Source organism: Heliconius melpomene, chromosome 4, assembly GCF_056956725.1.
Source record: "Heliconius melpomene rosina isolate 202511_hmr_F chromosome 4, ASM5695672v1, whole genome shotgun sequence".
In the NCBI taxonomy this organism is placed as follows: Eukaryota; Metazoa; Arthropoda; class Insecta; order Lepidoptera; family Nymphalidae; genus Heliconius; species Heliconius melpomene.
In genome coordinates, this window is record NC_140392.1 from 7,947,391 (window position 1) to 7,960,606 (window position 13,216).

The following is a 13,216-nucleotide window of genomic DNA, read 5'->3' on the forward strand; positions in this document are numbered from 1 at the left end:
CGAATAAATATGAATCTGTCATTATTTCTGACATTTTACTTTTATTCAAAACAAAATATCGTAGAAATTATAAAAAAAAATGTCGACATAAAAACCTAGATACGTATAAAGTAGGTACATTGTTAATACAATCGTCTCATGTCAAGCAATTCCTTCAAAAGATCAATTTCAATAGATCTATCTTCAAAATATAAAACAAAATAAGAAAAAAATATGACTATTCTAAGCTTACCTTCTCTCCTCATGCCCATTTTCAGACATTTCCTGAGGCGGCAGTACTGGCATTGGTTTCTATGGTGCTGGTCGATGGGACAGTTCCTGTTCCCCCTGCAAGAGTAAGTAAGGTTCCGCCTCACTGATCTCTTGAAAAAGGATTTGCAGCCTGTTGAAAATAATAAATAGTTAATTCTAATTTAAAAACAATATTTTTATATAGGTACCTAGAGTCAAGCTGCAGTGACTTGTTATTCTATAGCTTCACGCTGTATCCCGTATTTAGCAGTTTATTCAGAAGAAATTTAATGTTAAAGTAATAATTACGTGTTGTGTCTCGGAACTTAACGCCGCGGTTTGTTTTGTTACTAGAATTAGGAAATAAAACAAATAATTCCCCCAAATGGGAATCGAGTCCACAACTGTCGTGTTTACAATTGGACTTGGACAGCCTCTAATTCGACATATTATTCCATTCATCATTGGGATAGCGGCGAATATAAGTGTAATTATAAATTGCAGTAAAAAGTAAAAACCTTATATAATTTTAAAGTACAGACAGTTCTGCTAAGTCTGAGTTGGTTACCTAACCCAATCAACTAAATAACAATTTTTAATTTATTTTATTAAACTCCAATTAATATATTTAGATTAATAAATATAATATATATTCAAATTAAAATAACTCACAACCAAAAATTTATTTAACGGGAACCCAATTAAAATACATTTTATTATAACAGCATTATATCTTTCTATTAGTTTTTTTAAAAGCTTTATTACGTTGGCGGCCAACATGGGCTTTAGTATACAGAAAATATGTTCCAAAAAATAAATGAAAGAATATTTTTTATATTGGTCCAATATTGGACTAAATTATAATCAGTATAATGTCATGTTAGACATTAATACTTTAAAAGTTATTTAATTATATTAACATAATCCCATATATCAGGGCTACTCGATACAATAATTCGTCGATTCGTATGGAGATGCCAGAATAGTTAGCATACCAACCTAACGACCAGATACCATATTCATGAATATGTTATATTTATTATAAAAGAAATTATTGCTAAGGCCGATTTTATACTGACGCCTCTTTTGTGTTAGTTTTAGTTTTATATAATTTAGAAAAAAATCTTATTATTAGAAAATTTAAATAATAAAAAGAAACCGTAGAGCAGCGGCATAGCGACAGCTATAGGTTCGATTCCCACTTGGTTGAAACAGCAAGACAAAGTGCGCTAGAGTCAAAATACGCTACGAAAATTTAAGATGGATGGTTTGGATGGTAATGGAGTGACAATATTAGGTTCCCACTGCCTATCGTACCTACTCTATGCAAGAAAATAAAAAAATATATAAAAAATATGAATTTTCAATACAATAGAAATGTAAAATAATAATAAGAATTTATCACATGCACCTATTATTAAAAAGATATGCAAAAAAGAAATCTCTATGAGCAAATACATATAAGCTTACATAATCTTGAAAGCATACACATATATAAAAACCATTTAATATGCAAAGAAAATATAAAAATAAAAATAAAGAAAATTACTAAGACATAATGTGACACTTTTATAACTACTAGGAAAGAATGTTATCAAACCAAACGACAGAAATATCGAATGCTTATAATTAATGTGTTTTCTAAGTGATAAAACTCTATTGATTTGCAAATATTTAATAATTTTTTTGGCAAAATCATTATTAATTATAAGAACTCTATCAAATTAAATTACTAAGGAATTTGTCTAACATATTAAATATTTGCATTTTTATATTATAATATCGACGCTATTGGTTTAAGGCGATGGGGTGTAACTTATTGCTGATTTTATAATGTGTATTGATTTTTATTTATTGGACTGGTTTGCGATACGAGACTATAGAAATGAACTTTCTTTTTTTTATAGCTTCACGCTGAATCCCGCTTAGGGTAGACAGAAGGAACCTAATTCTTAAACACTCTTTTCCCTGTCTTCCGCTGAATTTTCAAGACATTGCTTATGTGTGGCTGTCTCTAACTCAAAATGTAAACTCGTTACCAAAGCGAGGGAAAGAAAATCAAACCCACAACCATCGTGTTTACAGTCAGGGCTGTGCAGTGGGCTAAGACGGCCTCAAACAACTTTCTGTAGATCAAAAACGCACTAATGTCAACAGATGGGTTATTTGTATGGATTATGGGTGATTTAAATATTATAAATATTATAATATACGGTAGAAAGTGATCGTTTAAAACCAATATTCATACTCGCGTGTTAGAATACCATTAGTTTATATATCGTGGACTTTGGTGGTTAAGAAGTTGAATTATCACCGATTTTTTTTTGTTATTTTGTATTTCTTTTATATTTCACTAATTTATACTTATAATATGGAAACATATAGGTTTAGTAAGCTTTATGTTAGGTTTTTTTTTAGTTTAGAGCGAATATTTGTTTGAGTTCGAATTAGATTTCCGCCTGTACAAACTAAATAAAATTAGCAATTAAAGTTACATTTCAATGCGAGAGCGAGTAGAAGGTTGCAATTCTACAAATAACTCTATTCATTAAGGATAATTGTTATACTATTATTTTTATGTATAACCTTGTATGGTTATAAACAATATTTAAATAAAAGACAAGAAGTGAATATACAGTCTATAACAACGCCATGTTTGCTAAATCTGTCAGTTTTTTTGTTTGTAACAAAACAATAAATACTTTATTACGAATTTAAGGTTTATATTATATATTTAGTAAAAAATATGTTATAATATATTATTATGTTATAATTTTTACTTTAAAGTACAAAAAAACTTGTATTTTCATATTTTACCTTAAATTTCGTTGTAAAAGCTACGTGTAATAGGTGAATACATTTCATAGCGTCGCGCGATACCGTTAGCTGCGCAGATAAGCTGTACACGGCACGCCGAGCGCGGACACAGTATGTTAGAAGTTAGAAAAGATTAAGCATTGTTGTTAACTTAAAAGTTAAATTCCTGTATTTTTTAATCTGTTTTTATTTAATATTTACTTTTTTAAAATTAAAAATAATTTGTTAATAAATTGTAAATTAACTATTTAGTAATAATTGGGTTTAAGGTTATGTTAGTATTTGACGTATATTTTTTTTTACTATTATTTTATCGAATTAATGTTGATTTTTTTTATTTTTGTTTATAATAAAATGAAAATTATGTCTATAACGTGTACCAATGACATAAAAACAATAAAAAAAAATGAGGAAAAGCACAATATGTCAATAGTGTCTTACTGTAATTGTCAACTGTCATTTGGAATACAATAGAAAAATTAACATATAACTAATAAAAAAAAACAAAATATCTTATAACTTATTGCGAAATAGAAAAAAGCTGTTACGTAATAATATAATATTGTTCTAAAGTTAACTATACCCGCTCACGTAAGAGTTGTATCGCTGCCCAATTACCGCTATCGTTGGGAATATCGCGACGCTTGCAAATTGCGATAGCCGCATTGACAACGATTTGAAAAGGCACTATGGTAGGGGTAAGCCACAGATAATGTACTGTCCGAGATGGTACTAAAATAGTTTGCTTTATTTTGTGTTTTGTCTTCTTTTTTGTTTATTTCGGTTGAGGTAAAAAATATTAATATGTGTCGGTTGTTTTTCTTTCTTTCCGTTATTTTTAGTTTCTAACATAGTTAAGTTTTTAAAATAGCGAAAACTATATGACATGTGAGCTATGGATTTAGGCTTATAGTCAAACTATTACTTGGAGGAAATATAGCAAAATAATATTTAAAATTTTATCGAAAATGATTGATAAAACCTATACTGCCCCAGAGTGATAAAATCACTATATAATCTGTTGTATTTCAAAACAAATTAATATTACATAATCTATAATTAAAAAACTAAACAACTCAAATTAAAGGCAGGAAAACCACATTAAACACCACTCGGTTGACTAAATAATAGAGTGTCACTAAAATACGCAGGAAAAATGTATCTCGTAACCGACTGGGACAATTATTAAAGTGACACTTAATTGTTTTGAGATTATAGCTGTTGGACTTCGGTTTACATGTTTATACTAAACTTGATGTTTATAAAAAATATCATTTTATAACAATATTAAAAAAACGTTAACAAAGTAACTATTACTATTTTATTTTACAAATTACGTAATTTCTAATATGCGAAAAAAAATTTTTTTTTGCCTTTATATATTAATTAAATACTCGTAGATTACTGTCATTGCCCGAGTGTCAAAACGATATTTAAAAAAAAAAAACAAACTATGAACTATGACAATCAAATTGGCGCCATTTTGGAAGAGTGAAAATATTTATTTGAAATATCTGTAAATTTTGTAGTAATGTGTTGAAAATCCATAAAAACAAAAAAGGACATGCAGTTTCTAAACGTTAATCTTGAACTAGCCTTGTGGTGTAACAATATCAAGGCTGACATTAAATTTGCGTAAGTATACATTTGACAGAAAAAGTAGGTACAATTTGCTTGTTTCTAAGCATACTTTACCAAAATATAGTGTTTAGGTTTATTAAAATCAGTTTTACGCTGTATCCCGCAAACAGCAGGGTAGGCAGAGGGAACCTAGTGTTAAGACAAAAATATGCTTATATAAAAAAATATAGGTATATATTATACGGCCAAAAATTTTAAAAAGATCGTAATTGGATCGTAATTCTAAGAACTGACAATTTGGTACAATTGCAAAAGAAAAGAAAATTAGACATACAAAGTCATGAGAATATATACCTAAATTGAAATTATTAAAAGTCATAAGCGCGTTTGTAAAAGGTTTGATTCCTACTCGAAGAAATTAAATATTTATTATTTCCATTTTTTCAGCATCTCTCGCGGCATTGAGTTTCGCCTCTCAACACACAATGCTGCCAGAATTCAACGGGAACGAAGTGTCTAACACTAACTTTTTCTGCCTATCCTGCGGTGTGCGGGTTACAGCGTGATGCTTAACAAAAAGGTAGGTACCAAGTCGAAGGTTAAGCCAAATTACAAAAAAAAATCAATTGTAAGATCATATCGATCATTAATCATTAACGCTCGGCCTACATCGGTCACCTGTAATTATTTTCTAAATTAACCATCTAGCTTAAATTAGCACTAAGGCTTAATAAAGTTTTAGTATGTTTTTTATTATTTTTTTTATTTTAAATTATTTTTTAATTATGTTTTTTTTTCTTAAAAAAAAGGAAGATCTGTGGGTTTGTTAATTTTATTGTTAAATATCTTGAAATGAAATATATGAATTATTCTTTTATAATTATTTTGGAAGAAACAATTTGAATATAAATAGGTAGGTATATTGTATACCTAGTAGATTAGTAAAGCATCATTGATAACTCCCTTAATCATTTCATTATGGCACAAAGGAATAATGACAAGGATTAATGACAAATTACGCGCTTAATGATCTTAAGAATGTAGATCCTGTCGAGGTGAATTATCGAATGTTACCTACTTAATATTATATAATTTAGTAGTTTTATGTTAAAAAGAAAAACATAAGGAAATAAAATATTTTACCATTTTTATATACTTAATATAAGAATTGAGGCCAGTCGTGGCGCAGGGGTACTAGCGTGTGACTGTGAACGCGTCAGGTTGTAGGTTCGATTCCGATTCCGTTCGAAATTTACTATTAAAGGGACGTAGGTTCGAATCCCAATAAGTATACATATTGAAACAGATTTTTAATATGCAAATCATTTTTACAAATAAGGTACTGTATTTAATAATTATACGATACACTAATTATATGTACATATTGTAAATACAGTGTTCTAAAGAATTTTAATTAAGTTAAACAATAAGACATTAAAAACCAAGGACTTGCCTTTTTATATGGAAATACCTACAGTTAAGTAATTACTCTTCATGATACGATTTTTTTTATTAAAACATATAATTATTAACTTGTTCCGTTTAGCGTAGGTATATATTTACAGATTTCCATTATATTAAATTACGATACGATTTTATTTTTTAGATCTCTTATATTATTTTTTAGTTTCACTCTGTATCCCACATTTGTTTGTTATACAATGGGCCACATCAAAAACTAGTGTCAGGACACTCCGTTCCCCGTTTCTATTATTCAGGTACTAAAGTCATTTTGTTATTTACTTTCTTATGATATATCTAATGCCTCATGTAGGTTAACAACGGTACCTTTCGCATCTTAAATAATTACACATGGGAAATGGCTATAATATAAAATAGCCGATTAAAAGTTTTATCAGTTTAGCAAGGTAGGCACAGGTGACCTAGAGTTAAGAATTAAGTTACTCCGTTCCCCACGCAATGCCCTATTTTAAAGACCTTGTATGTTGAGTGGTGGAACTCTACGCCGCACCTGTATATATTTATAAATATTTCGGCATTTTGGCAAAATTTTTACCTTAAAATGCCATTTATGTTCTCTTTAACAATGTTTAAACACTTTCGCGTTTAGAAACTGCTTTGACCAAATTATATATCAAACGAGAATGACAAAACTATAAGAAAACCGTATTTTTCGGTTCACCTCATTCACTAGTGTTGTGCCACGCACATAAACAACGCGTTAAATATCCAAAATTTTCATTAAAGCACCCATGATTCATTTAAATCGAGTAGTTTATTGACAGTTTTAGTAGCAAGAGATCGCCACACACGCGCCGGTCACAGATTCAATTTAAAAAGTGGAATGAGATAAGAATAAATAAGTTCGGAGAGACACTTATGTTTAGAGGCGGTCGTAAAGATAGGGTTAACTGCCATGGTATAGAGGACAAAACATACCATAAACTGGCCGGTTAGAGCCGATGTAGTGACGCGTCCTATCGATAATTCCGTACCTACCTTAGTTTAATTTGAGCGTTTGTATTCGTTCGAAATTTAAATCTTTATAGCTGGAGACAGATGAAATTTAGTGTCAGATTAGTTTTGGTGACAGCTTTTGATGCTTCTGATGGTTTTTTTTTGTTGATTGTAATAAAAATGTTGTGTTGACGGTTTTGTAATACAACAACGTTATAAAAAACTTGAAATATTGTTGAGATATATTTAAGAAATAATTGAAATATAGATAGTTCTTTGATTATTTTAGGGTTAAGTAAATTATTCTCATTACAAATATTTAATTACACAGATTATTATTTTATAATATAAATAAAAAAAAAACCACTAGCCAAAAAAAATTAATAGAATATAAATTGAACCTACAACCTTCACATATGGAAGCCACTCCACATATATTATTAAACGTATCATAATATTAATGTCGATATAAATCAGTTTTAATTCATCACATCATTAAAAGCAGGTGTCAACTGCGATCCGTGCGCCTGAGCATTTAAGTCAAAAGAAGGCGCATCGTTAGGACCTTGTCGTTATAGCGATTGTAAAGTTTTACAGCGATTCACCTTCAAGCCTCGCCTGGCGTTTATTACGGCAAGGTTGCATCTGACCAGCGGGAGGTCCAAAACTTAATAAAGGGTATTTGTCGACATGAAAATAACAGTTTATGGGTGCGACACTAATGCAGTTTATCGATACACTCGTATTATGGTAATTGTCATGGTGTTTACGGTTCTTTTGGGTTTTTTTTACGTTTTTGGGATTTAATATGCAATATTTGTAAGATTTTTGAATAGTAAAAGAAAAACAGCTTCACGATTTTTAGCAGGGTAGGGTAGAAGGAACCTAGTGTCCATGAGTGTTGGAATTCGTAAAACTCAACGCGCTTTGTTTTATTACGAGAACAAGATAATATAAATAATTCATTGCCCCGAGTGGGAATGGAACCCAGGACTGTCGCGTTTACAGCCGGACGTTGGCCATTGTACCACAACGGCCTCGGTTTTTAAACTAGTAGCTGTAACATTACTTACAATTTTCTATGATAACTATTTATTTTGTAGTATTTGGACTTTTGCAAAGTACAATTTAGATGATGGCGGTAGCTGTTATCACGTAACGCGTATTAGCTAATAAAATAATGTAAAATAACATATTGGTAAAAGACTTGAAAGTTTGGAAGAAAGTGGTTAACGGAGTGTTCTAACACTAGGTTCCCTCTGTGAAGTGAAACAAAAAAAAGGAACTAAACTTTATAAAGATAACATCAAATTTATCTCAAAAGCTTAGCTTGACTTAATCATATCTTCCAATTAAAAGTAACCATTTAAAATACACTTCTACTAACTAATTCAACATCAAAATTTCCATACAAAATCCATACACCAGTACAAATAAACTCTACTCAAGTATAAATAAATAAATATACAAAGATTAGAAAAAAAATGTCGCGACCTATTTGGCGCCATAGAAGCGATAAAAGAAATTAGTTTGATATTCAATAAAATAATTTTGACCATATTCTCGTAGATCTATATATAGACCTCTGTGGTCAAACGCCGCAGATTATCAGTGGTGTAATTAATGAATGGATAGATTAATGAGAAAAAATGGTATGGCGCCAACATTCTTATTTTTTTTTTTCATTTTATGACCTCATTTTTTTAATCGGCTTCTAGCTATAATGTGTTAGTTTAATAGAAAGTGTGAAGGAAATTTATGTTGTAAAATGAATAGCTTTACAATTTTTCCTGTTTAAAAAGCAGAGAGTGATGTTAAGACACTCTGTTCTTTCTCCGCGGGCAATCGAGATATTGTGTGTTGAGTGCCGTAACTTAACGTTGCACTTCTCAGATCAGAACCTATAGCTATCGCATTTACGAATGAGAAGAAGTAGTTAAACACTGTGCTACGATGGTTTAAATAATATCCACTGTTTTAAATAATACGATCTTATATTTCATTGGTTATATTACAAAACGGAATGCAATAATTTTTACTCTAGACAATCAAGTAGTCCGGTAGTTAAGACACTCAGTTCTCCGTTTCCCGCATTCGAGACAGTGAGTGACGGAATTTTAAGACACTGATAGAACAAGGTACAAATAAATATAAAAATCAAAACTTCTTTATAGAGCTTTATTTCAGTACGGAAGTCAATGACCATACTATCAGACTAATTGTTTTTTTTTACTTAAAAATCAGTTTCATACTGTATTCCGCACACAGCAGAGTAGGCAGAGGGAACGTAATGTTAAGACACTCCGTGGCCCAAAATTTCGGGGCATTGCGTATTGTATTTGTTGCCAGAGTGAAAAAAATGAAAATAGTAATAATAATTCATTCCTTCCATTCGATACTAGAACTGTCGCGTTACAGTCACTTATATTAATGATTTTAATATTAATAATTTTAAGTTTCAAATGTTTGTATTTGTATCGTCCCTTATATTGGAACCGACGGAAGCTCAAAGCAAGCTTCCATCAACACCATTTTCTTTATATTTTATAGAGTATAATTATATAACAATTTATTGAATAATTTGTTTTTCTTTTTGGGATTTCATACTAATTTTTTTCCTTAGCTTTTTTGCAATTTTTTTTGTAACATACCACAACGCGACAGGTTGCGAGTTCGATTCCTACTCGAGAAAATGAAATATTGAACACAGGCAATGCTTCCACGATTCGTCGGAAAATAGGAACCGGAATGTCTTAACACTAGGTTCCCATTACCTACCCAGCACCAAAAAAACACGCAAAATTGACATAAAATCAACGACAACCCTATTCTAAGCCCACATAATATTATAAACAATAAAGATATGCAAAATCCTTTCCTTTTGTAATATAAACCGTTTAGTGCGTAAGTGTTACATTAAGAAGTGCACCTCTAACGTGCCGAGGTCAGGGCTCCTCGCAGGTTATATGAATAAAGTTACTTTTATACACCCAATGATATACTTACATAGTGAATGTCTTATGCAAAACCAGCGGCCCGCTCGCGGTTTCACCCGCGTGAACTATGTTATTATTAATTTCTGTCTCCATGGCTACGTCCTAGTGACGTCTATGCAAAATTTGAGACTCCTAGCATTTGTAGTAACGAAGTTTCATACAAACTTTTGACCCCACAAACAACCCCTTAGAAGTCGAATATTGCAAATTCCCGTCTTAGCGAGCACCTACGTCCTATAAGTAACTCCTATGCAAAATTTGAGATTCCTAACACTTGTAGTCTCTGAGATTTCGTGATGAGTGAGTGACCTTTCGATTTTATCTATAAAGATTAGCGTTTCTTTCCTTATTTGAATATATTTTTGACCGAGGAGACGTTGATAGCGGAACTAAACGCTACTATTCAAACTCGAATGTTTTAAATAATATGGTTTTTTTGGGGTACGAAGTGTCTTAACACGAGGTTCCCTCTGCCTACCTTGCTGTGTGCGGGATATATCGCGAAATTCATACAACAGAATACAATTTCAACAAGACCGTCAGTAATAACTATAGTATATATTTTTTTATATTTTGTTAATACATGTAATTTAAAAATAATTTTGAAGTAGGTAATTGAAAAATTATGTCTTTATTAAAATTTTACTTCAGTGTCATTATAATCTATACAAGAGTTTAAATCGTATAGTAAAATGTTGCAACTTAGGTTAATATAGTGAAAGTATCTTTAAAAATGTATCGCGATTATTTTTTTTCTCTTTTAATTATCTTATTTCTGTGTAAGCACAGCAGAGAAACCGCCAAGTTCCCAGGGCGTCATTCACATTTTTATCACTAAGGCTATCTCTACTAATTACTTTAAGACCTAACTTGTTATTAGCTGTCGATGGTATTTAGTTACAAGGTATTTTCCTTTTTTCAATATTCCTTTGTTTTTAATTTAATTAAAACTAGTAATTGAATAGTAAAATTTAAAGTAATGATTAAAATATATTTAAGATAATAACCCCTACGTTACTAGGTCATCAAAAGAATACTTAAATATATAAATTAAACAGAAAACGAACATATATGCCATGAAAATAAACAATTGTTTTATGGAGAAAAGAGTGTCTTAACACTGGTTTATTTTTACCTATCTTTTTAAAAACAGAAGACATAAGCTTTATAAACTCCAATCATTACTATAAAATAATACCGATATGCCTTCAAATAAAAAAAATCTCATATCAAACGTCACAGAATCGAACTCCCGCTATTTTACATCTAACTTACTCTAACTATTGAATCATTAAGGTTCCATTACAATTAATAACAAAATTGCCATGAAACTAGTAATCTCGCATAGATTTAATTAGTTGTTTGTTTATTCGCTATAAGCAGTAATTTTAATGGAGTATTCACTATTCATAAGCAATCTTTACTTCGTATCTAAATTATTCTTTATTAAAGGTAAGTAAAATTAACCTGATTTTCCTATCTGTAATGCCATATTAATTTTTAATGAGAAAAAAGCGAAGCGAAAGTTTTTTGTAACTATGCTCAATGGGATTTAGGTATTAATTTTCCTTTCGTACCTTGTTCCTCATATATTCCTATTGCATAAGATTTTGCGTAATTTTCTTACGAATCACGTTTAATATGTATTACCTACAATTTAATTAATCACAAAAAATGCAAATTTTAATTAACGAAAGTGCCAAGGTAGTTCGTGCGTAGTTTTACTAAACTTAAAAACATTAAAAATGGTCGAAAACTTAATTTTCATTTATAATTTTTGTTGATTTTATTGAAAATAATATTTATTTAAATACGGTTTTAAAATATATATGTAGGTATGTATTTTTTTTACTTAAAAAACCTAAATATCAACTATAAATGTCCTAAAAGTCATGTTACAAAGTAAAAGGTCAGTACAGTAAGTGATATAGCGGTTGATTTGCATAAAAATGAGAGATCCCCCCTTATCTTTAGTTAGGCAGTTTGTGAAAACATTGTCTTGTTGCATTCTCATTAGAAGCAATTAAGTTTTTAAATCAAATTGTTTTATCATTATTATTATTTTGAACTATTTAATTGAAAAAGTTGTAAAAAATATTTTTTAGACTTTTAGATAATTTTTTTTGGGGCTTATGCTAATTTTAAGGATTTTGGCACTAGACCGTTTTGCACTTTGAAAATATTTTAGATAGTATTTTTTTATATAATTAAGTTATATATTTGCTAGAAAATTATTATTTTGATTGTATAGCTTTTCAAAATATTTTGCTTAACTAATAGAAAAAAATATATGTGTATCTCGTGAATTCATCAATTCATTGTTTTATTTTTCACTTTCCTAACTTGAATTTGAAAGTTTTTAATAAAACGCCTAAAATCTACCTTTATTTTGAACTTAGTTCTACTTAGAACTTAATTTATATTTTGGCTCTACCCTAATTTAATCCTATCTTACCTACAAACAAGAAAAATACGAATTTCGCACAAAATCTAACAACTAATCATCCGAAACTATAAAAAACACAATAACCTCAAGCACAGAAAACACAAAAAACACAGCACAGAAACCACTGAAACTTGCACTGGCATTACATACCCTCACACGTAAACTGGCCATAGTGTTTCCCGGAGGACTTATCACCGCAAACGACGCACTCCACGTTCTGTCCCTTATCTGTTGCGGAAGATCCGCTTTGCGTCGACGCGGCCTGACTCGCCGGGGTAGACGGCAGCAGCTCATCCTCTCTCCAGCTGTTCCTGAAGCCTAGCTCCAGGGGTGGGAGGTCAGAGGCCCTCGGAGGGCAAAGCCCCGGGGCCCCTCCGTAAACTAGCGCGCCGTGCGTGATGATGCCGGTTCAGATCGAATGTAGAGAACGCGGTGGCGCGTGTGTCAAGGGTCGCAGTGGAATCGCGACTGAACTCAGGTCGGGGCACGACGGTTCGCTATTGGCCCGGTGGCCCGGGGGCAGAGCAAGGCCCCGCCACGACCCCCCACCCATAGGGGGAAATGGGTAGCGTTAGCAAGAAAATTATGTTTTGTTAGAGATTTTTTTTGTATGTAGAGTTGTAGAGTTGAGTTTTATTGTTGTTTTGTAATAAATTTTTGTAACGGTTTAGTTTTTTTGTTGCGCGATGTTATTAGATAAGATGTTTGATAGATAGTTTATTGATTT

At 31.0% G+C, this 13,216-nt stretch overlaps 1 protein-coding gene across 1 annotated transcript in view; it reads right to left on the reverse strand.

Annotated features, from left to right (window-relative positions):
* Window positions 1-12,663, reverse strand: part of svp (COUP transcription factor 2) — an 82,087-nt gene extending 69,424 nt beyond the window's left edge. Inside the window, exons 1-2 of the mRNA XM_085208307.1 lie at window positions 12,574-12,663; window positions 233-382 (exon numbers count right to left, since the gene is read on the reverse strand). Of these exons, the coding sequence (XP_085064433.1) occupies window positions 233-251 (19 nt within the window). The 5' untranslated portion in view covers window positions 252-382; window positions 12,574-12,663. The remainder of the gene's footprint in view (window positions 1-232; window positions 383-12,573) is intronic.
* Window positions 12,664-13,216: the final 553 nt, after the last annotated feature.